General features: G+C 41.0%; 2 protein-coding genes across 4 annotated transcripts in view; one reads left to right on the top strand and one right to left on the bottom strand.

The window, feature by feature from the left end:
* The window catches only part of rarga (retinoic acid receptor gamma a), a 79,339-nt gene extending 68,423 nt beyond the window's left edge, over positions 1 to 10,916 (bottom strand). Inside the window, exons 1-2 of the mRNA XM_057829588.1 lie at positions 10,654 to 10,916; positions 1,645 to 1,715 (exon numbers count right to left, since the gene is read on the bottom strand). The gene's annotated coding sequence lies outside the window, so the exon portion shown is untranslated. The remainder of the gene's footprint in view (positions 1 to 1,644; positions 1,716 to 10,653) is intronic.
* The window catches only part of nr1d4a (nuclear receptor subfamily 1, group D, member 4a), a 153,006-nt gene that overhangs the window by 111,228 nt on the left and 20,899 nt on the right, over positions 1 to 20,879 (top strand). The window contains exon 2 of one of the 3 annotated variants that reach the window (XM_057829584.1): positions 17,227 to 17,304. In XM_057829584.1, the coding sequence (XP_057685567.1) occupies positions 17,268 to 17,304 (37 nt within the window). In that variant the 5' untranslated portion in view covers positions 17,227 to 17,267. Of the gene's footprint in view, positions 1 to 17,226; positions 17,305 to 19,775; positions 20,380 to 20,879 lie in introns of those variants that run through there. The other 2 variants (XM_057829586.1, XM_057829585.1) reach the window with 2 other exon arrangements.

Below are 20,879 nucleotides of genomic sequence, written 5' to 3'. Positions count from 1 at the left end.
TCACTAAAAACAGTGAAGACTATGGAAAGAGTTTGATTCAGCAAGACATAAAACACTTTCTTATGATGATGTCATCCTCACAATTTTCTCTTTCCATGATGTGGTAGAGCACTCTGGCGTACTGAGCACACTCTTGAACTCCAGCTCCAGCAAAACAAGAACATGCACACCACAACAGGAAAATAAAGATGATGGAATAGAATTTTTAGACATAAATACAACTAGGCGGCAAAGAAGCACCCGGGGATAAGCGGCCTAACCTTTTTCAACTAGTGAGAATGGAGGTGTTTGTAACTCAGCTGAGAGAAAACAACTCTTCCTCTGTAAGAAGACAACTTCTCTGTCTGATTCTAACCCTAGGAACCGCAGCAACACAAAGCGGACCCAAACAAACACAAGCAAAAAACAACACAGTGCCAACACACATCTTCATAAATGCTAATAGTCGAATTGAACATGCAAATATGCACAAACACACCTGTAAAAATAACCATAGGGAATGGCCTGCAAATTGTTTCCTTGTTAATTACAGTGCTGTGGCGGAAAGATCAACGCCCCTGTACATCCCCTCTGAAAAAAAAATTGCCATCCGTTGAGTCTAATGGCAGACTACAACAGGTATCGACAGCTCTCTGCTTAAAGGGTAATAGAGCGGAGAATACTTTTGTACTGTAAGTACCAGTCATAGGATGAAGAAATAAATTGATGTCTATACAAATCTAAGCACACTTTGAACTTTATTGATGACTCCTCTTCTCCTTCCACTCCAGAGGTCTCATCCTCCAAGTCCAACTGGTGTGTTTCCGCACGCGTCTTCACTTAGCGGGGCTGTTACTTTTTCTCTCTTTTTAACTAAGCCTCGCTCTTACGTCAGGTCCACCAGGGGAGATAAAACTGCAGATGGCAGGTGCGGCGCTCGTGACTTGCCACTGCAACACGGCAACGCTGCACTAAAGCTACATGGACAAGTGAAACAAGTAAAAACACGCCGTGACATCAGGCGCCCGATCGCTCTGATATGCACGCCGGTAACAAGTGGAACCTGTTATCCGTGGCAACACGCCAGAATCGGGAGATACAATTCACTGACAGGCGACAGAGTATGGGAACGCAATGAATAAACCCTCCATGTAAACTAAGCGGCACACACACTCACACACAGGAATGAGCCTTTGCTACTAAAAAGGAGGAAAACAATCCTGGTCCTTTCCAAGTTTCCAGCATGTTCGTTATAATAAAAAAGGTCAAGGACTGGTGACTCCTCTGGTGAATAGACATCAAACACATGCAGGCGTGTACACACTAACACACGCACATATGCTAATAATAAAGAGCTCCACAGGCGCTGGGTAACAGCCACTAATAAGCACATGTGTGCGCGGAGGAGCACGCAGGCTCACTCACGTCCTCAAGTATATATTCATGTGAATGCGGTGTCTCGTCCATAAAGCCTAATGAAAGAAATGTGCGAGTGGATGTTTTATTGTTTGCTCGAGCTCAAGTTAGATTGAGGCAAGTGTGAATGTGTCTTCAATTAAAGAAAGCGCAAGCTCTCACTGCAAACAAAGGCTAAGTGAAAAAGAAAAGCAAATCCGGGGAGAAGTTTTATGATTTTCAAAAACTTTTTGCACGTGAGCTACTCACCAGTTGTAGTGCAGATGAGCCAGGTAGATGGATGGATGACTTGAGGGAACGGTCTGATGAACGGAGCTAGCCTGCAGGAGAGGAAAAAAGGAAGACGAGATGTGTACACGTTCTTCAGACTCCTTCTGACAGCACCAGCAGGGCAGCAGGCAAACTCTCTCTCTCTCTCTCTCTCTCTCTCTCTCTCTCTCTCTCTCTCTCTCTCTCTCTCTCTCTCTCTCTCTCTCTCTTTCTCTCGACTTTCTCCTCCTCTCAATACCTCTAAAAATCACTCCTTCACTCCTTTAACTCACTAGGAAATAATTATACTCTAGTCTGATTCATAATGCGGTCCTCGGTCACGTGACCCAACACTTCAAATCTACAGCACATTTTTTCACAAGCCACAAAATGCCTGTAGGGAAAGAAAGGGCCAATCGATCTTAAGTTTCTGTTTTTAATTCTCTCTCTTCTTTGTCTCTTGGCTGGGCTTTTTTACTTTCCTTCATCTTCTTGGCTACTGAGTTGTTTGCCTACTAACTGGGGGTCACACTGTCATCTAACGTCGCAAAGAGTGAATTTCCTGCTGAGAATCACAGATTATCTGCATTGTCATATTTTGATATGCCCCAGATGATGTTTACGAAGTTGTCATGACTGCCAGAAGAGATTCAGCTCATAAAAGTGGATCGCACATTTCACTTGTACCTGCTTCTAGGGTGGTAGTTCCCCAAATCAGATGCGACTCAAAACTAGGAACACTCTGGGAAGTCAAACGGGAAGTAGAACTGAAAGCAATTCGCTCTTATTGAGTATAAATTAAAGCCAGAATTTGGCTTTCAAAGCATTTTGGGGGGTGGGGGTATACATCATCTGTCCACATTCTGCCAAACATTGTGCAATTGAAAATGTATTGAAGCTCAAGATGGCTTTTGCGAAAGTTCGTGGCTTTGGGCGAAATGGTGGCACGTCAGTTGAAGGGGAAGATCTGCATGATGGCAGAGCACGGCAGCAACAACTTTGGGTGTGCCCCTCAATGTGCCCCTCTTAGCCATATGAGATCATATGTTTCAGATCTGTTTATGTGTTTGTGGTTCTGGGCGTGTGCCTTGCTTTTCTGAATGTAATGTTTCTCAAGCTGTTTTGGTTATGGGGAACAGTTGACAACTCGGAGGAGAGGACACACCTTAACTGGCACCTCAACAGAAACCTTTACTGAGTGCACATTGACTTTGAACACATGTAAGCGGCTCCTTACGTTAAAAAAAAAAAAAAAAAGAAGAAGAAGAAAAAGCATGCTTCTTGTAACTGTCAAGAAGCGAAGTTGGCTTCCATTCACAATCAAAGACTCATTTTAAAGAAATGTAAATGAATTTTCCTTTGCATTAAGGAATTTTCATTTTCATATTTCCATTATTTAAGGCAACACCAAGTCTTTAATTACCACAGGGATGCAGTCACAACAGGAATCACAGCATGTACTTTAAACAGAAGTGCTAAATGTAATGTTTGCAATAGCAAAAATGGATTTCTGGATCACCACAAACATTTTAGGCATCAAAAAAAAAAAAAGTCGAATTGGTTGGGCCTAAACACAGAAGCAGTAGCCTAGAAATAAATAAAAATATTTGTATGATGGAATTAAATGAAATTATTCCTAAGAGTCTGCTGGTTTCATTTAATTAGGTTTCTCTTGGCTGCATTGCTCCCGGCGCTAAAATTTGAAATAAGATTTTTTTTTTGGCCCAATCAAATTTCAGCTTCTAGGGCTCTCATGGCCATCATGTTCAGTAATGCTGGACAAAGTATAAAAATTGGGATCATGTTCTGAATCAATCCGATTTCAAATTTGCTTTAGGGCTTGCTAGCCCAAAATTAACTGAGCGTTTTTCTGTTCTCTGATTGGCTGTTCAGAGCAATCCAAATTCTCTTAAAAACACGTCTGCAACGATCTGCACACATGAGCTACATTTGATAATCAGCATCTCTGGTGAGTCTGATGAAGTTTGAATGTTAATGTCATGTCATAGACATCAAGTTACTTGACAGGGAAGCTTGGTCATTCTCTGCGCCCCGCCTGCCCGTAGGGGGCTGTGTGACTCAGCTTCATTTATTACATATCGGTGGGAGTGAAACTCTCACACATGCTTTTGAGCACAATGCGGATTTACATTCAAAAAGTACGAAATTTGGACCGCATACTATCAAAAAGGATTGTCTCAGGGGTGATGTTCGAGGATTTAAGGTAATTATTATATTTTTCGTACCATGCATGCATTTTGAAACGTGAAAAAAATCAATTGGAGAAATGAGCCGCTCCATACCTTGCAGTATTTACGTAAAATAACTGCCAACTGCCCGTTTTTTGCTATTAACCAAGAAGCGAGGCTGTTTTACGCCCTTATCTTTAAAGAATTCAGTTATTTAAGCATTTATTCACAAGAATTTCTAACGGAAAAAGCCATTGTGGCAGTCCCCTTATCATAACAAAGAGCTAACAGACTAGTATCGTTCTTCGACATATTTACGCAAATTCAAACTGCCCGTTTTTATTTATTTATTTATTTATTTTGCTTTTGACCAAGAATCGAGACTGTTTCACGTACACACCTATAAAGAATTCAGGGATTTAAGCATTTATTCACAAAAATTTCAAAGTAAAAAAACTCTTTGCTGTGAACTTCTTGTAAGGCGGCGCCACAGGGAACTTAAAGACGACCCGCACATTCGCCATATTTACGTAAAATAAAATCTACCTGCACGGTTTCTTTCAACCAATAATCGAGACTGTTTTATGTCAATATAAAGAATTCAGGGATTTAAGTATTCATTCACAAGGATTTCAACATAAAAAGCTCTTTGCTGTGGACTTGTGGTAAGGCGGCACCTCAGTGAACTTAAAGACGAGCCGCACATTCGCCATATTTACGTAAAATATATGCTACCTGCACGGTTTCTTTTGTTTTTAACCAAGATCAAGACTGTTTTACATCCATATCTATAAAGAATTCAGGGATTTAAGCATTTATTAACTAGAATTTCAACATAAAAAGCTCTTTGCGGTGGATTTGTGGTAAGGCGGCGCCACAGTGAACTTAAAGACGAGCCGCACATTCGCCATATTTACATAAAATAAATGCTACCTGCACGATTTCTTTTGCTTTAAAAAAAAAAAATTCAGGCATTTAAGCATTTATGCACAAGAATTTCAACTTAAAACCTCATTGTTTTGCTACGGCTGCCATGCTGGATTTTGTATCTCTAGAGTTTATTTTAGACATTTCTGCATCCAAATTAAAAAACAATCAGCTTTTACGTATTTCATTTTATGTAATATTTCAATCTAATAACTTTCAATGAAACATCATGGTCCTACACCAACCCCTACGCCGACGGCAACAAGCAGATCTTTGTCTACTTTGACCCTGTGCACCTTTGGAAGAACATCTACAGCAGCTTCCACAACAACAGCTGTATGGTGCTGCCCAGGTGTCCTGGGGCTGAAGTAAGTGGCCAGCATTATTCACTTCATAAAAAAGATGAATCAAAACACCGATCTTTGTAAAACAAACATGTTTTTTAGGAGCCTGAGAGGATCAGGACAGCCCAATTCTTGAGTCGGAAGGTGCTGGCAAGGTGGGAGAACTATAAGTCTGTCAAGGCCGGCTACAAGTTGACCCAGAAGGTGCTGGCGCGCTCTTCCATCGAGAAGCAGAGCATCAAGCTTATCATGGCGGTCGTCAACCCCAACACGGTCTCACGGGCAAGGACGAACACAGGGACACACAGGGCCGACATCCTGGAGATGTTCCCGAGGACAAGGGAGACCTGGAGATGGGTCGGGTAGTCCTCAAGCAGCCATCTCTTCCCATGGCCCACATGGCGTCCTTCGGAATGTCGCTGTGGGACTCCCTGATGTGCAGGAAGCACAAGAGCACCTGCTGGAGTTCCTGGCGGTCCCTCTTCAACTGTTTTGGTGCAAACTTCTCCAAGGATGTGACTTCAGAAGCGAGGAAGAACAAGGCCTTGGAGTGGCCGGCCGGCAGGAAAAGGAGCAGAGTCGAGGAGGGCAGAAAGGAGACGGCGAGGAACAGGGACTTGTACAAGTCGAGGTGACCAGAAAATGCAAGGCACAGAAAAAGGCTATGTGATTGTTGAAAGACAAGGCTCACATCCTGGTAACACCACATTGATTATTTGCACTGCCTGAATTATAGGACGATCTCATACGCATTTTATATTTATGTTTACTTAGATTTCATACTTGCACGTCACTTTTGAGATTTTAACTTATCCTGCACTGTAAAGGGATGCTCCACAAGTTCATCATATAACTGTATAATGATAATAAAAGGCTATTCTATTCTATAATAAGTTGTGATTGTATATAGAATTTATTAATAATCTATTTACATATTATTTATAATTGTTTATGCATGTTTTCCTCAAGTATTACGTTTCTGATGTGAAAATTGAGTGATTTATTCGCTGTTGAAAACTTGCAGTAAAAAAAAAATTAAGTTGCTATTTTGGTCAAAAACTTATACATGTTAAATATTGCTATTGATCCTAAAAATATAGGTGATTATCTCTGCATTTGGTGATTTTTGTGCATCTAGTGTAAAATCTGAAAATTTTATAGCCATTTAAAATTTTGTTATACTTATATAAAAAATAATCAGGATTTTATAAGGGAACGACTTTGAAATTTTTGATGCCGCTGCTCATGGAGACTCATATATGGCTAAGGTAGGCCTGTTTTGGTTTTAGATCAGTAGCAGCTTTGGTTTTGAAAATATTTGAATTTTAAGTTTTTGAAAATAGGCCCCCTACAGATCGGCCCCGTTTCTCGTGTCCTGTCAAGTATTATGAAGTCTATGGTCATGTCAAATGATGTACATGGCACCTGTGTATGCTTGTTTGTATAGTATTGACGTATTGTATAATTGGCCCAAGAACCAAATGCAAGGCCCGGCATCGGTTACTGTCAAAACTAGGGGTAGGAACCTTTGCGATACAAGGCTCACAATAACGATCTCAGGATATGCCGATACAATTATCCATGTATCAGTCAGGAAATAATTTTACAAAACCACTAATAAACAGAAAAACAAGCTCTTTTCATTTTCTGCTGTAAACAGGAATGAGCTTATCACTAGTAGACGTGCAATCCATTTGAAGTGGGAGGGATGGCAGCAAAAGAATGGATGTTAATTCGCTGCTGCCCTCCCAGTTTGGATATATTGGACATCTATGGCAGTCAATAGCAACCAATTAGTTTAATTTTGAAGCATTTCAGGTCATTTGCTGTTGATTTTCAGATACTTCCTGTTGATTTTGGGACATTTCTAGTTTATTTTCTGTTGATTTAGGGCCCTTTTGAAATTGGGTTACAGAACAGGAAGTGACACAGAAATCTCCCTTAATGAATAGGCAGTTACTCAAACTCAATAGGAAGTGACCTGTAAAGGCCCTAAAATTGACAGAAAGACAGTGACATATTTTTAAAATGATATATTGATTCATGGAAGGAGCATATCGATAACCTTTTGGGATACAAAGTATCACGATATACCATCATTTTGATATTTTATCATACCTGTAGTCAAAACACCAAGTTAAACCACAAACCAAGTTTTCATGGAACTCTATTATATTTGGAAAAATTTGTTTCGCAGCCAAAACGATGTATTTTAAGTAATTTTTAACAAAAATGAACAAACGTTAACCAGTCACGAACTGGTATTAAGCTGTTAAAAACAATGGGGAAGAGCAAAATTTGAACTCATATAATTGTGTAATATATATAATTGTGTAATTCTACATAAAATTGTAGAATCACTAAATTGAAAATTTTCCTACTGTAAAATGTGTGTCCTGGTTTCGGGAAACCTAAACACTGGCCGAATCTATGCTCGTTCATTCATGAATTTTTTATGTACAGTAGTTATGCTAATAGAAAATAAGCATAACTGAATGGTTGAGCAGCCACATGTTCTAGTGTGCTTCCTTTTCTTTTTTGTTCAGAGACCTACGGTAATCATATTCAGGAAGCGCCCATCTTAGCCACTCTGCAAAGGCACCTCTACAGATCCTTATCTCGTTTACATTTGATTCATGTGTTGCTTATGAGGCCACTGAAGCTAAAAGAAATCCCTTAACTGTTTATATAGCAGTGCTAAATCAGCAATTGCATAACGTGTAACAAGATGGCAAATACCTCTGTGGGACCTTTAAATACCAACTGTATTTAGCAGTTAGAGTGACGTGAATTTCGAATCAGCTTGATAGCATCAAGACGACTGTAAGCATACGTAAGTGACTGGATGTGCGGTGGAGTGCACGGAGATGGTGTCAGTGTGCGGGCTGTGTTGTGGCCCTTATTAAATTGTGATAGAGGGAGGGTATCATGAGCGTGTGTACAGTGTGCACTCGGTGTCTGTTCCTGCATGGATGAGTGTGAGCAGGCAGTAGCGAAGAGAGGGTCAGAGGTTACTAGTGTTTGTGTTTCAGTGTCAGTGAAGTGTGCTTCAGGCAGAGATTTATGATCATTGTGTCTGGGAGGCTGCAGAATGGGGGATAATGAAGACAGATCAGGGTGCTATCTCCCTCTCTGGGCACCACTGGAAACATGGCCTCTTGCCCCCTCCATTCGTGAGTCATTAACTTCAGCCGGTGACATCACAACGCGCTTCCCTGACATCAAACCAAACACGACACTCGTGTCGGAGAAATGTTCACCGCGGGGAGTTCAATTCCTTACAGGAAGTCATCCGGCAAACACGGGCAGTGTTAAGGCGCGAAACTCTGCGGTTCCTCTGGATGTGTTTATGAATGTATGAAATATTCATAAGAGCCAGTCGTGTGTTTCCACTTAAGATTCAACATATTTGCATTCACAGAGTAATTTAGCAGAGGCCCAGGGCTTGCTGGCAAAAGGAAAAGGAGCAAAGGCAGAAGAGGAAAGAGCAAAGAGTGATGACAGAAGACGCAAGAAAGGGAGGAAGTGAGGTCAGTTGGTTTTACAGACAAAAATGTTGAAAAAACACCATGGCTGATACAGTCATCGTGTGAGAAAGGGGTACAAAATGTGACGGAGTCACAGTGAGGGTGGGATTGATAGAGGCCTGGACTCTTGCGGCAGCGGGGTTTGATGGGATTGGCGAGTGGGGAGCGGGTGCCTGTGACGGCAGGTTTCAATCAGTAACAAGATGCCTGCATTGAGATCACTATTTCCACACATTAAGATTGATGTCATGTCAACTTTAGTAGCACCGTGAGATGCAAAGGAGAACGAGTGCGTACACAAACATACACTGACACTTTCTCAGTTGTGGACTTAAACACACATCCGAAGAAATGAAGGACCTCATTCATCCTGCCTGGCAAACTGCTCATTTATAGTCTAACTACCTTGAAGTACGCAGTGGAATACTCACCGGAGAAAGACTTAGTCATGGCAAAGGAGAAATGCATAAGTGTGTTAAGGGCCAGGACAGTTTTCAATTCTACCACAATGTATTATTGGAGCAAAAACAAATGAGCAAGAGGTTGGAAGAAAGTGCTCCTTTTACTACAGTGGAAAGTGCAGGGGGAAAAGGGGGAAAAATAGGAGTGTGCATAATTTCGGGGTGCATTCAGAGGTTGCGGACACAGCTACCAGTGTGTGTGCCAGCAAATGAGCGCTCCCGCCTGTTCCCCAACATGTGTGTTCAATGAAAGGTGAACGTCTCTCCTGTCTATACTTTCCTCAAAAATCAACCATGATGTCACCATGAACCCATCTTGAACCCACCTCTGTCAAAAAGCATTACTCCAGCCCTCCCTTTCCCTCAGCCTCATTTTCTGTTCCACCTCTCCCTCCTTCATGCTCTGCTCCTGCCTTGCAAATTCTTTACTGAGCTCCTATTCTTTCCCTTTTCCTCCTTTTTCATATTTCCGTATTTTCAGCGTTTCCCCTCTGCGTGTCGGTCCGTGTCTCGCCTTGCTCGCTTTTCTTTCGACAAGGGCGCAGCATATTTTTGGCAAGCGTGGTTAATTTAATCACCCCAAAACAGTGGTTGTTTGCCAAAAATGCCAGGATGTTCTGATTACCATAAACTTTGTTTAAGCTGTGGTTTGACCCAAAAAATGCTCAGAGTGCATGAAGGGAAGCCAAGCAAAATAAAAGTAGCAAAAGTAGGAAGAAAGGCAGAATGCAAATGTCAGAGGGAAGAGAAGAAGAGAGCGAAAGAAGGAAAGAGGGGTGGTGGGGGCAGCGAGAAGGCAGCCAGAGAGCCACATATGGAAGTGATTCTGTAATTACTGCAAATCTGTGAGCTCAAAGGGAAAGGTCTTCTTTTCCATGCCTCTTTCCCTGCACATAAAACTACGCTTGTGAAAAAGCTGGGCACTCAACACTGCTACAACACAAAATGCATTTACTTTTGGCGCTGCTGTTTCATATACAAACATGCAGGGTTTTCGAATTTAAATTGACTTTTATCCACCAGAAAGTGCGGTTGATCGTGCATGGGGGTTCCTTTTCTGTATTCATTGGTCGCTGGCTCTGCATTTTATTTTTCTGATCTCAATCAACCACCCTGCCAGCTAATCCAACGCAAACTAGGAGGTTCTACGTGGAATAAATTTAAATCTCTCATCGGCCACGCAGTTAGCTGTCATTACTCACATAAAGGCCACATTCAACAAGTTGTATGAGGGAGGGGCGCCGATGGGGTGGGTTGGTGGGTGGCTGGCAGGCAGACAGACCGACAGGCATTGGGACGGTGATGAAGGCAGTCTCGGGAGCCTCGGGCAAACTACAGTGCTATGCAGGTGTTTTGGCAGCTACTTGTGCTCGACTCAAGAGTTCACGAAACACTCGGTGGAGCCTATTAATTACACTATGCCCTGCCGGAACGTGTTCTGCTTATGACTTCGCGTTTCTGACACATTTACAAGACGGTAAAAACAAACTCACTTTTTCTCCAAAATACCGCGGCACGCGTAATTAACGAGGTAGTAAATTATGTGGAGAGCAAAGCCTACCTTTTCTTTCGCCCGCAGCTGCGTGCAGTGTCACGGTTTCAACATTCCCCACAAGTTTTGAAAACGAGCGAGTGACTGACAGGCAGAAGGCAGCAGATTTGACTAGGAAGGAGACGACAACAAAGTCACTCGACATATTCACAAGAGTCTCCCTCCGCCGGTGCGTCACGAAAAGATGAACACCATTTGACGCCTCACGGATAAACACTGGAGTCATTTGTCAGATTACCCTTGTTGGTTGCCATCGCCAATCCGTCACTGAGTCTCGAGTAGATTAGGGGCGTCGATAGAAGCTACCAAATGTTCACATTCCTGGCACGGTAACTCCCTCTTGCGGTATGAAGGAGGAGCTGCGCCAGAAATTGGTCATAGCAATGTAGCATTCCAATCTGGATATTCGATCCGACAGGATGCACTGTAACCTTCATAGGTCATTTATTCATCTTCTGAACCCCTTATCCTCACGAAGGTCGCGGGGGTGCTATCCCAGCTAATAACGGGCAGGACGCAGGGTACACCCTGAACTGGTTGCCTGGCTGTCGCAGAGAGACAGTGTCGGACTTGGCAATTTTGGGGCCTAGGGAGAACATATCCAGGGGCCCTCTTCATGGGTCAGGGGTTAAAAAAGTAAGAAGGGTGTGGAGGAAATATGTTCTGGTACACTAGGGCTGTCCTAAACAACAAATTTTCTCCTGATTAGTCAGCCAACTAGTTTTACGGTTAGTCGACTAATCTAATAATTTTCTTTTTTTTTTTTTTTTACTAATTTTTGTTGACGCTCATTAATTCACAAAACCATTTTGGAACACTTAAACTCTTTATTAAAGTACAAATAATCATGTAAATAAGAATAATGAATCACAAATAAACAATGAGGTTAAATGCTGATAGCATTTACTCGTGCAAAAGAATGAAAAGTAAACAGATTCAGAACTCTGACTTTGCCTTTCCAACATTATTCAAAACAATTCTTTAAAAAAAAATTCTAGCATTATTATTACAGTATACTACTATATAGAATAGTAGTATAATATTTATTCATTGCCAATCATATTTGTCATAAAGAGTGTCATTTGAAAGCTATTTTTATCATCATCCATTCATCATCCAACATCTGTAGGACCATTCCAGCTGTAAATCTAGCAGCTATGACATTTTGAATAAGGAAACATAAGCGTTTTCTATAGATCAATATGAAGCTGTATAAATAAATACACACACACACACACTATACAGTAATGTTAGCTAACTTAGGCTAGGTTCATACCGCAGGGCTTAATGCATGAATCCGATTTTTTCGTGTTTTTCCGCCGCGACTGAACGGGAAAAGCCGCATAAAAGTGGACCATTTCAAACTCGATCCAGGTCACATTCGTATGTGGTTAAAATCCCATCCAGGCCACATTTTTCCAGAATGTGGCAGCGGTCAGAACTGTCAAGTCCCCCAAATTGGAACTGGAATTAATGTCAGCAAAGAGCGAGAGAGACAGGGCGCTACGGTAGCGGTGCAGCTGTGCATTAGCGCCTAGCTTGAACGCGGATTTTGGGGAAGGAGCGGGCTTGACAACAGTCATAAAAAAATTAAATGGGTTGATGATAAGTCTTAGAATGCTCGGTTTTCTCTCTGCTCCAATGCTCTGCGCATGTGTGATAGTTGAACAGGCTCAATGGATAAAGGCAGTCTGAACGGGCACGCCAAAAAAGCAGATATGACAAAAAATCGGAATTATGCATTAGGGCCTGCAGTATGAACCTTGCCTTAGTTAGCTAGCTAGTTATGAAGTAGGTTAATTTGTTGCTAAATAATAATAAAAAGTCATGAAAGACACACACAAAATACTATTTGGACATAATACTTACAGTACACATATCAGCTCTTGCTGTGTAAAATAATCTTCTTAAAGGATGTAACTTTTTACATACCTAGTCTGTGTGGTCCACGGTAAATTTATTCCTGACAGCCAAAGTTAATAAGAATGAAAGATTCCCATTGGATTCTATAGAAAATGCACATGGGTCATTTTTGAACCACTCTTGGAAGCTCAGGGTAGTAATACAAAAATGACAATTTCTACAAATGTTCAAAAAGTTCATCAAAAATTTGACTGGCATTATATCAAAAACATGTTTTTTGAGGAATACCTGGTATATGAATTGATAACAATTTTTCAATCCGAATATATATCAAGAAAACAACCTCACCGGGTCATTTTTGACCCACCTATGCATCTAAGGGTTAAACTTCACATTGTGTGACCTGTTTTTGAGAAAAAAAACTTGAAAATTATCACCAGTTACTTTGCCAAGTAAATAATTACTCTTACATTCAGGTAACTGAGTTACTAACGCAATTACTTTTTGGGAGAAGTAATTTGTAACTGTAATTAATTACTCTTTTAAAGTTAGATTAACAACACTGCAAGTTAGTAAAGGCCTTTACCAAAGCCATGCAGGAAGAGTTCCGACACTTTCTGATCTCGCCGAGGGTGGTCACGTGGTTCATGTAGGCGTGACTAGTTCCAAGAACAAGCAGCGCTGTAATGGTTTTCTATGGAACTGACAGCGGTGATTGCAACATTTATGGGAAAAATGGATAAAATCATGTATCTAAGTACTTGTTTATGTAATTGCATTACAGTATATTTGTACATGCTAGTTTTACATTTGCAGTGGTAAGGCGACAACTGAAAACTATGTAAACTGTTGTACAGAAGGGAACTTTCTCATGTTGTGGAAGGAAAGTTTCATGTTTGTGTTAGCATTAGCACGGGGAATCACCTTTTACATTGAAATGCAAGATGATTTAGGATTTTCTTTTTCCACAACGAGAATACCGTTTTTCCAGAAAATGTCTCGGTCTCCTTACTTCACTTACCTTTGGTAATATATGAAAGATAATGTAGAACAAGAATAACTTATTACCCTTTGATAAAGAAAGTTATATTTTTTATTGAACAATTGGTGAAATTGGTGTCATTGTTCATTGTTTACACCTAACATTTTATAGATCAGTGGTCTGTGATGGCTGGTTGTGCAGCATTTGGATGCACCAATCGGTCTGAAAAGGGCTATCGTATGTACTGTATGGTTTCCCCAAGGACCAACAGCAGCAGAAAAAATGGATGGCAATGGTCAGCTGTCAAAACATGAAATTGAAAGGGTTTTTTTTGTTTTTTGCTGTTTATGAAGGGTGGCCACAGCCAGCAGTCACCATCAGCAGGCAGCAGAAGCTGTCCCCAGCACAAGCAGCAGCATGAAAATGTAATGTCTGACCGGGAAAAAAAAAAAAAAATGTTATCTATTATAATTTTGTGTCTATTATTTGTTGACCTCAGTTTTCAATCCTTACACAACTCTAAAATATAATAATGTCAAACATTTTGATGTAAAGAATAACGGTTGTCATGCATTAACTTGGTACTCTTCCATGAGGGTGATACCCTCAATCCTTACATAATCGAGATAAGCACATGAAACCCGTTCGTCTACCAATACTCACAAATACAGATAAGTGTATGCATCACAAAGGGCCTCTGACAGAGTTGACAATTTAAAAGAGGTAGTGACCAACTCAATTTATCCATGGCGATACCTTCCCAATTAGCAATGTCAGATTAAAAAGTTGAAAATCGCTCGTCAACGAAGAAAAATATTTATATAATTATGCCATGCACACACAAATAAAGCTCAAGATATACATCATAAAGCTCCTCTGATAAAATACTGACAGTTGAAAATTCAGAAGAGGTCGTTTTTTTTTAATCAACTTACCTCGGAATATACTTGACAGCCAGCCATTCAAATGAATGGGGTCCACCCTCGTCGAAGCGATGTTTGGAAGTATTTGAGGCTCAATCACCCGTCAGTAAAATCGTATAATGGATGTCTATGGGAGTGTCACAACTCTCTACATGGATCTGGCCTTCACCATTGTTCTCCAGCCCACGCACAAAGCACTCAGGTTTATCTGTGGGGGAAACCTTACTGTCAATGTAAAAAAAAAAAATCTATGCATTACTGTATAGTCTGCAGGGAATTTGATTGATTTTTGATAGCCATGATTAAGGGCGTAACGGTACATGTATTTGTATTGAACCGTTTCAGTACGTGGTGCTCGGTTCGGAACGGAGGTGTACTGAACGAGTTTCTGACGTAATGTAACCCATTACTTTTCGAGGCTGTGAGTCGATCGGATTACAGTTTCTTTGTGTAGATTATATTTACTCCGTCTTCTCTACTATAATGAGGACCAAAACGGTAGGACAGTATAACCCAGAAACGTCAACGACGCGACAACGTGGCCGCCGCATTTCACTGCGTTCTCGCGGGCGTTAAAGTTAATCAGCCAATGCACACCAGTGTTAGACGCGTCCTAGTAGCGGCTCAACACGACGCACGCAAAAAGAACGGCAGAGTTTATTATTTGACGCGAGACGCGACCCTCCTGGGTCAATACTGGGTGTGATCCAAAAAACCCACTTTGTGTATAATCTGAATTGCTCGTTTCTGTATAATAACTAACGGATTAAATGCACTTTGGTAAGTGTTTCCCCATACTTTGACATAATATGAAAAGTATGGGAGGACCAAAGTGCAGTATAAAATAAGAAGTGCATTAACATCAAGGTATTGTTTTGCTGTATTTATGATTGACAGACATTTGAGATTTTGTTTTTTGTGGATCTGATATGGGGTTTCCATGACAACTTGTTACCAATTATAACACCGATTTTCAATTGGTAGGCTAGTTATTTTCAACTCAGAATTAGCTATTAGATTACCAAACAATATTGCCTTCGTTTTCTTAAAGGGATCCTCGATCTCAAAGATAAATGTTAGTATGAGTTATAATAATTTGAATTTAAAACAACTATTAATGTTTTCGTTTTAATAAAATTTGTAAAATTATTTTAACTGATAGGTCTTCATTCTTGTTGACGTCGCAGTGCAATGACGTCACCGGGCCCGCTAGCGAATTTCCAGCGTGTCACTCGTTAGCTACCCCAGCATGTTGTCGGTTCTGCGCTCCGATTTGAACCAAAGTGGAAAAGTGAAGAACAGGACAGCACTGTCGGTCGTTCAGAAGATGAACAGCAAAGACAAAATGCAGAGCAGGAAATACCTGATAAGACAAGAGTTGGGCAAAACTGGTGATGTACTTGCGGCAAGTGCATCTCAATGACAACGGCGTGAGAGAGCGTATGCTGTTGAGAACTCTGGTTTTTGTGAGCAGATCTTCAAGGTGAGCTATTGCATGATCAAACTTTATCTAATATTATTATGTAGATTGTTAGCATCCAGAGCTGTCGTGTGCTTTACATACAGTACGGACCAAAAGTTTGAACACACCTTGTCATTCATGCATTTTTATTTTTATGACTATTGACAGTATAAATTCTTACTGAAGGTAATAAAACTATGAATGCACACGTGTGATAGCCGGGATCGGAGTCGTGTCATGGATGACTGTCCTCATAAAATTCGTCATCTGACGGGAACAAATCCTGGGATCGAGTGTCCTCCATGTCTTGTACATCCAACTTAAGTTTAGTTACATAAGGGTGGTCCATATTAAGTGCTCGGCGCGCATCAGCTGGCCACTGTACCGCTGCATCGGACGTGTCTGGATCAGAAGGAGTGGCAGTATAACTCAAATTAGCCTTACTGCCTGATGATCTGACAGTAGAGGTGAATTATTAGCTTCCTCTGTGACTAGTGGTACGCCAGAATGTTCTCCTACCGCTGTAGCGACTGGAGCGGCTTGATGCTTAAGGGAGCGGCCAGCAGTTTCTTGTCTTTGGCGCTTCATTGCGCGCATTTCACTCACTATCTTAGCGCGTTGAGGCTTCTTGTGAGGGAAAATAGTTGGAACAGCATTTGATTTTAGTCTCCGCTTATATCCAGCCGCTCCGGTGAGCTCTTTCATAAGTTGTTGTCGACTAAAAGCCTTGAACCCAGTAGGAGAAAAATGGCGAGAACAAAGCCTTGGGTCATTGGGAAATTTTGTCAGTCTACAGGAATTTTCCCAAAACTTTCTCCCTTTCTTGTCAATAGGAAATCTGTGGCGACTCACATCACTCCCCTTGTTTCCATTTGACTGGAAATTGCATCCAAAAGCAGCACATCGTGGCATTTTACTTAGCGAGTTTAGGCAGCAATACACAATTGTTTTACACAATTGGAAATGTCCCAATGACATCATCACTCCGAGCCCACAAAACATGGCGCCAACAATCGGTCAAAATATGTTCTAAATATTATAAAAGATTGCAATTGATTTGACATTTTATGTGTTTCTAACAACATATTTTAGTACAACAGAACAATTGTGGTTTATTAGAGCCTACATGTCTTTAAGATCGAGGAACCCTTTAATATTTAGGGATAATTTATTGATATCCATCCACTTCTTTATGGCTTTTAGTTCCTTATTCACGGGAGTTACAAGCTCGCTATAATTATCCCTACTATAGAATATGTTGTTGTCGTCAGCAAATAAAATACGTTTTAATGCATTGGGTACGGGGAAGATATCATTTATGTACACAATGAACAGTTTTGTTTTCAATTCAGACCCCTGAGGGACACCACGCCTAATGTGAAGTGTTCCAGATATGGTCTCGCCCATCTTAACATACTGTATCCTTTCTGGTAAGTAGTTTTTCACCAAGTCCCCAGCCACACCTCTAATTCCAAATTTTCAAACTTATTTAGTATAATTGAACTATTGTGTACACAAATAATCTTTGGACCAAAGAACCCAAAGAAATGAAACTGGAAAGTTTCTCACTGCACCATAGTTGAGAATCACAGTGGTAAAGCATCTCTAGAGAATTTAATCCAAATGTTGCCATAAATATATGACCAATTTTGCAATTTCCCAGTTGTTGGACTCATTACTTATTCAACTAAATCTTGTCTTCAGTACTAACATGGATTTTTCTATTCATTTTATTCTATATGGTTCTTTGTTTAAATACTTTAGTCAGACTGAAAATTGTGTGACTCCTTCAACTTCGTGCAATTTCAAACAGGGGCGTTACCAGAGGGGGGAAGTGGTGGGCAGTGCCCACCGACGGACACGCTCTGCCCACCCAAAGAAAACTGGATGTAGTACTAACGGCAGTCTGGGCACCGCGTATTGTATTCCATTCATATAGTACTGATGTGTTCTAAGTTTCAACCTTTGCATTGTTACCTCCTCTTTCACCTTAAAAAAAAATTGAAATGTTGTTTTTTTTCCTAGGGGGCGCTACACACATTTACCCATTATTTGATTTTTTTTTTTTTTACCAGTGTTAACCTGGCTGTTGAGTTTGGTGAGTTTTAAAGCATTCTGAGGGGGTCAAAGTAGGGCTCAAAGCGTAGGCGGGACAACGAATGACTGCTAGGGGGCGCTACATAGTGTATTTGGCATCTGTCTTTACACGTTATCAAACATTGCACCTGTCTTGACCTGCTTGCCGATTTTGGTGCATTTTTAGGCATTTCACGGGGGTCAAATTGAGCTCAAAGGGGCAGTGGAACAAAGAATAACTATAATAATAATAATAATAATAATAATAATAATAAAACCAAGGAACCACAATAGGTTACCTAAAAAAAACATTGTCACCTGCATGTCCATATACTGTTTAGTTATGGATGTGTTCTAAGTCAAATAAAACCAACTTTTATTTGTTTAGACCTAAACACAACAACAGTTATCTCAAGGAGAAAACAAAACATGTTTTAAGGTGCAGTAGCCCTACGCTGGATTTCGACCTACTTGAGCATTGTAGCTTTTGTTGTTGTTGTTTTTTGCCCCCCTTGCCCCCCCGACCCCCCCCCCCCCCCGGGTAAGACTAATGCCCACCCGCACTTGGCATTCTGCTAACACCACTGATTTCAAATGTGCTTTGCTTTGACAACATATAGCCTACAGTATGATTCAAAACTATTGTTATTTAGTGTTCCTTATAACCAGTGTTGTTAATAACGGCGTTACAATATAACGGCGTTACTAACGGCGTTATTTTTTCAGTAGTGGGTAGTCTAATTAATTACTTTTCTCATCTTGGCAACGCCGTTACCGTTACTGAGGACGGAAAGGCATGCGTTACTATGCGTTACTATATTGGTCGAAAAGTCTCAGGGAGACGGACTCACCGAGACGACAGAGCAGAGCAGGAGTGGGGAGGAGGCCAGAAAATTGTGACGCCGAGCAAACGCGATGCTAGGTAGCTCCAATAATACATGTTGTAGCCGATAGCCTACAAACTACGCCCACATGTTATGGTAGATATGGTAGACATGGTAGATAGCACATGTACTGTACATAGATATAACTAGAAGCAAAATGACAGACATGGCACTAAATGAGTTAGTAGACAGCTGCCATCTTAAAGCAGTAGACTTTTTAGGACGGCTCTGTTGTAGAGAACCTTCCTAGCGAACCTAAGTAACTTTTTATCTAAAATACTTCTAAATCGGCAAAATCTTGACTTGAATCTATCTTTAAATGATGAAACAGTTTTAAAACTTTCATATGTCGAAAGTAGAGAGAAGGGAACTAATGCAATAATGGGAGCAATTTTAACAACTTTTAATAGTTGATTCAGGGTAAAGGGTGAATTAGGGTAAAGAATTGGGCTCGGGCCAATTGTACCAAAAACCTTCACAAAAAACTTCACATATTGTGGCCAATGTTTTTTTTTTTTTTTTTTTTTTTTTTTTTTGAGGGGGAAGAAAAAAAAAAGTAATTATCACCAATTACTTTGCCAAGTAACTAATTACTCTTACATTCAGGTAATTGAGTTACTAACGCAATTACTTTTTGGGAGAAGTAATTTGTAACCATAATTACTTTTTTTCAGTAAGATTAACGACACTGCTTATAACGCAGAAATAAGTAAACAGTTCGCGCGTACAATAGTACAGGTCACTTTCCGTGTTTAGCACTGCTTGGTGTTTACAAGCAACTTGTAACCTCGCTGGTCATGAAAAGCAAACCGAAGCAGTCACGGTGAGCCCCGCCTCATGTCCATGTGCTTCATCCTCCAGGCTCCAATGCCCTGCGCGCCACACGCTCTACGTTTTGAATAAAATGTGTATCAGTAGGGCAGCGCTCGAACCGGCACATGGAGAGCGCACATGTTGCACGGCTTTACTGAACACACCGCGCGGTCGAAGAGGCGCATCAAACTCCCCTCCGTGTCACATCCCTGCCAATGAAAGCGCAGCGAAACGTGAGCGAGGGGGGAGAGAAAGGAACCGGCGAGGTACAAAGAGTGAGGCAAATTCCGCACACACAAACATCAAGTTGGTGACGCTCACATTTCCTACTCACCTGCAAACGTGACGGATGTGGGTGTTTGTATCAGTGGGTGTGTGTGTCACACTGACACGCGGGTGTGCGGACTCCACTTTCTTGGAAGACACGAGAATGGTTTGATCCTCCCTCGTGCTGAAAGCATCCTGGTTACCTCCAAGAAAAAGAAGCCGCTCCGAGTGCATGTTGGCAACTCACAACCGAGACAGAGAGGGCTGCATGCAATTAACAGCCGGGGACACACTTCCATTCATTCTTTTTCTTTTCTTCTTCTTCTTTTTTTTTTTTTTTTTTTGCTCCACAGAGCAGATATTTTGACACTTTTGAAGCTCTTTTGACAAGACTTTTTGCTTTTGACTGATCTTAAAGTTTAACTTCAACGTCTACAAGAGAAATGGACAACAGCCCTGGAGGTGGTAAGAGAATATGTCATCTACTGTTATGATTACTACACTGTAATGCGAAAGAATACAATTTGAATCTTTTCTCCAAATGCAACATTGTAAATTGTAGTTACTGCTAATTTGCATGTACTACACAACGCATTTCACAATTGTAAACGTATCCCAAAATGCACATTTTAATCCAAAGCCAAATTCATTTGTGGTGATGCAGACCAACGTCCCCCTGAGCTCTATGAAAACAAACTCACGTGCAGTTGCAGGGCTGTCAATCTAATTAGAGCAGTTATTGCGACCTGCCAGTAGCACTCGCATGCCAAGTTTTTATCAACAAACAAGCAAGCCAACTTTGGCTCAGAGGGACGAGTTTGTTTCCAATATCTAGCCCACCCTAAAAGTTAACAGCGTGGGACCGCCATCCCAGTTGTTGACGTTGAGAAGTTGATGACAGAGATGGAGTTGGGCAGCTCTTTCTCAAGGTCAGCCAAAGTGCAAGTCCTTTGCGTGCGCTTCTT

Source organism: Corythoichthys intestinalis, chromosome 2, assembly GCF_030265065.1.
Source record: "Corythoichthys intestinalis isolate RoL2023-P3 chromosome 2, ASM3026506v1, whole genome shotgun sequence".
NCBI lineage: Eukaryota > Metazoa > Chordata > Actinopteri > Syngnathiformes > Syngnathidae > Corythoichthys > Corythoichthys intestinalis.
The sequence above is the reverse complement of the archived record's forward strand: the minus strand, read 5'-3'. Positions and strand labels throughout refer to the sequence as shown.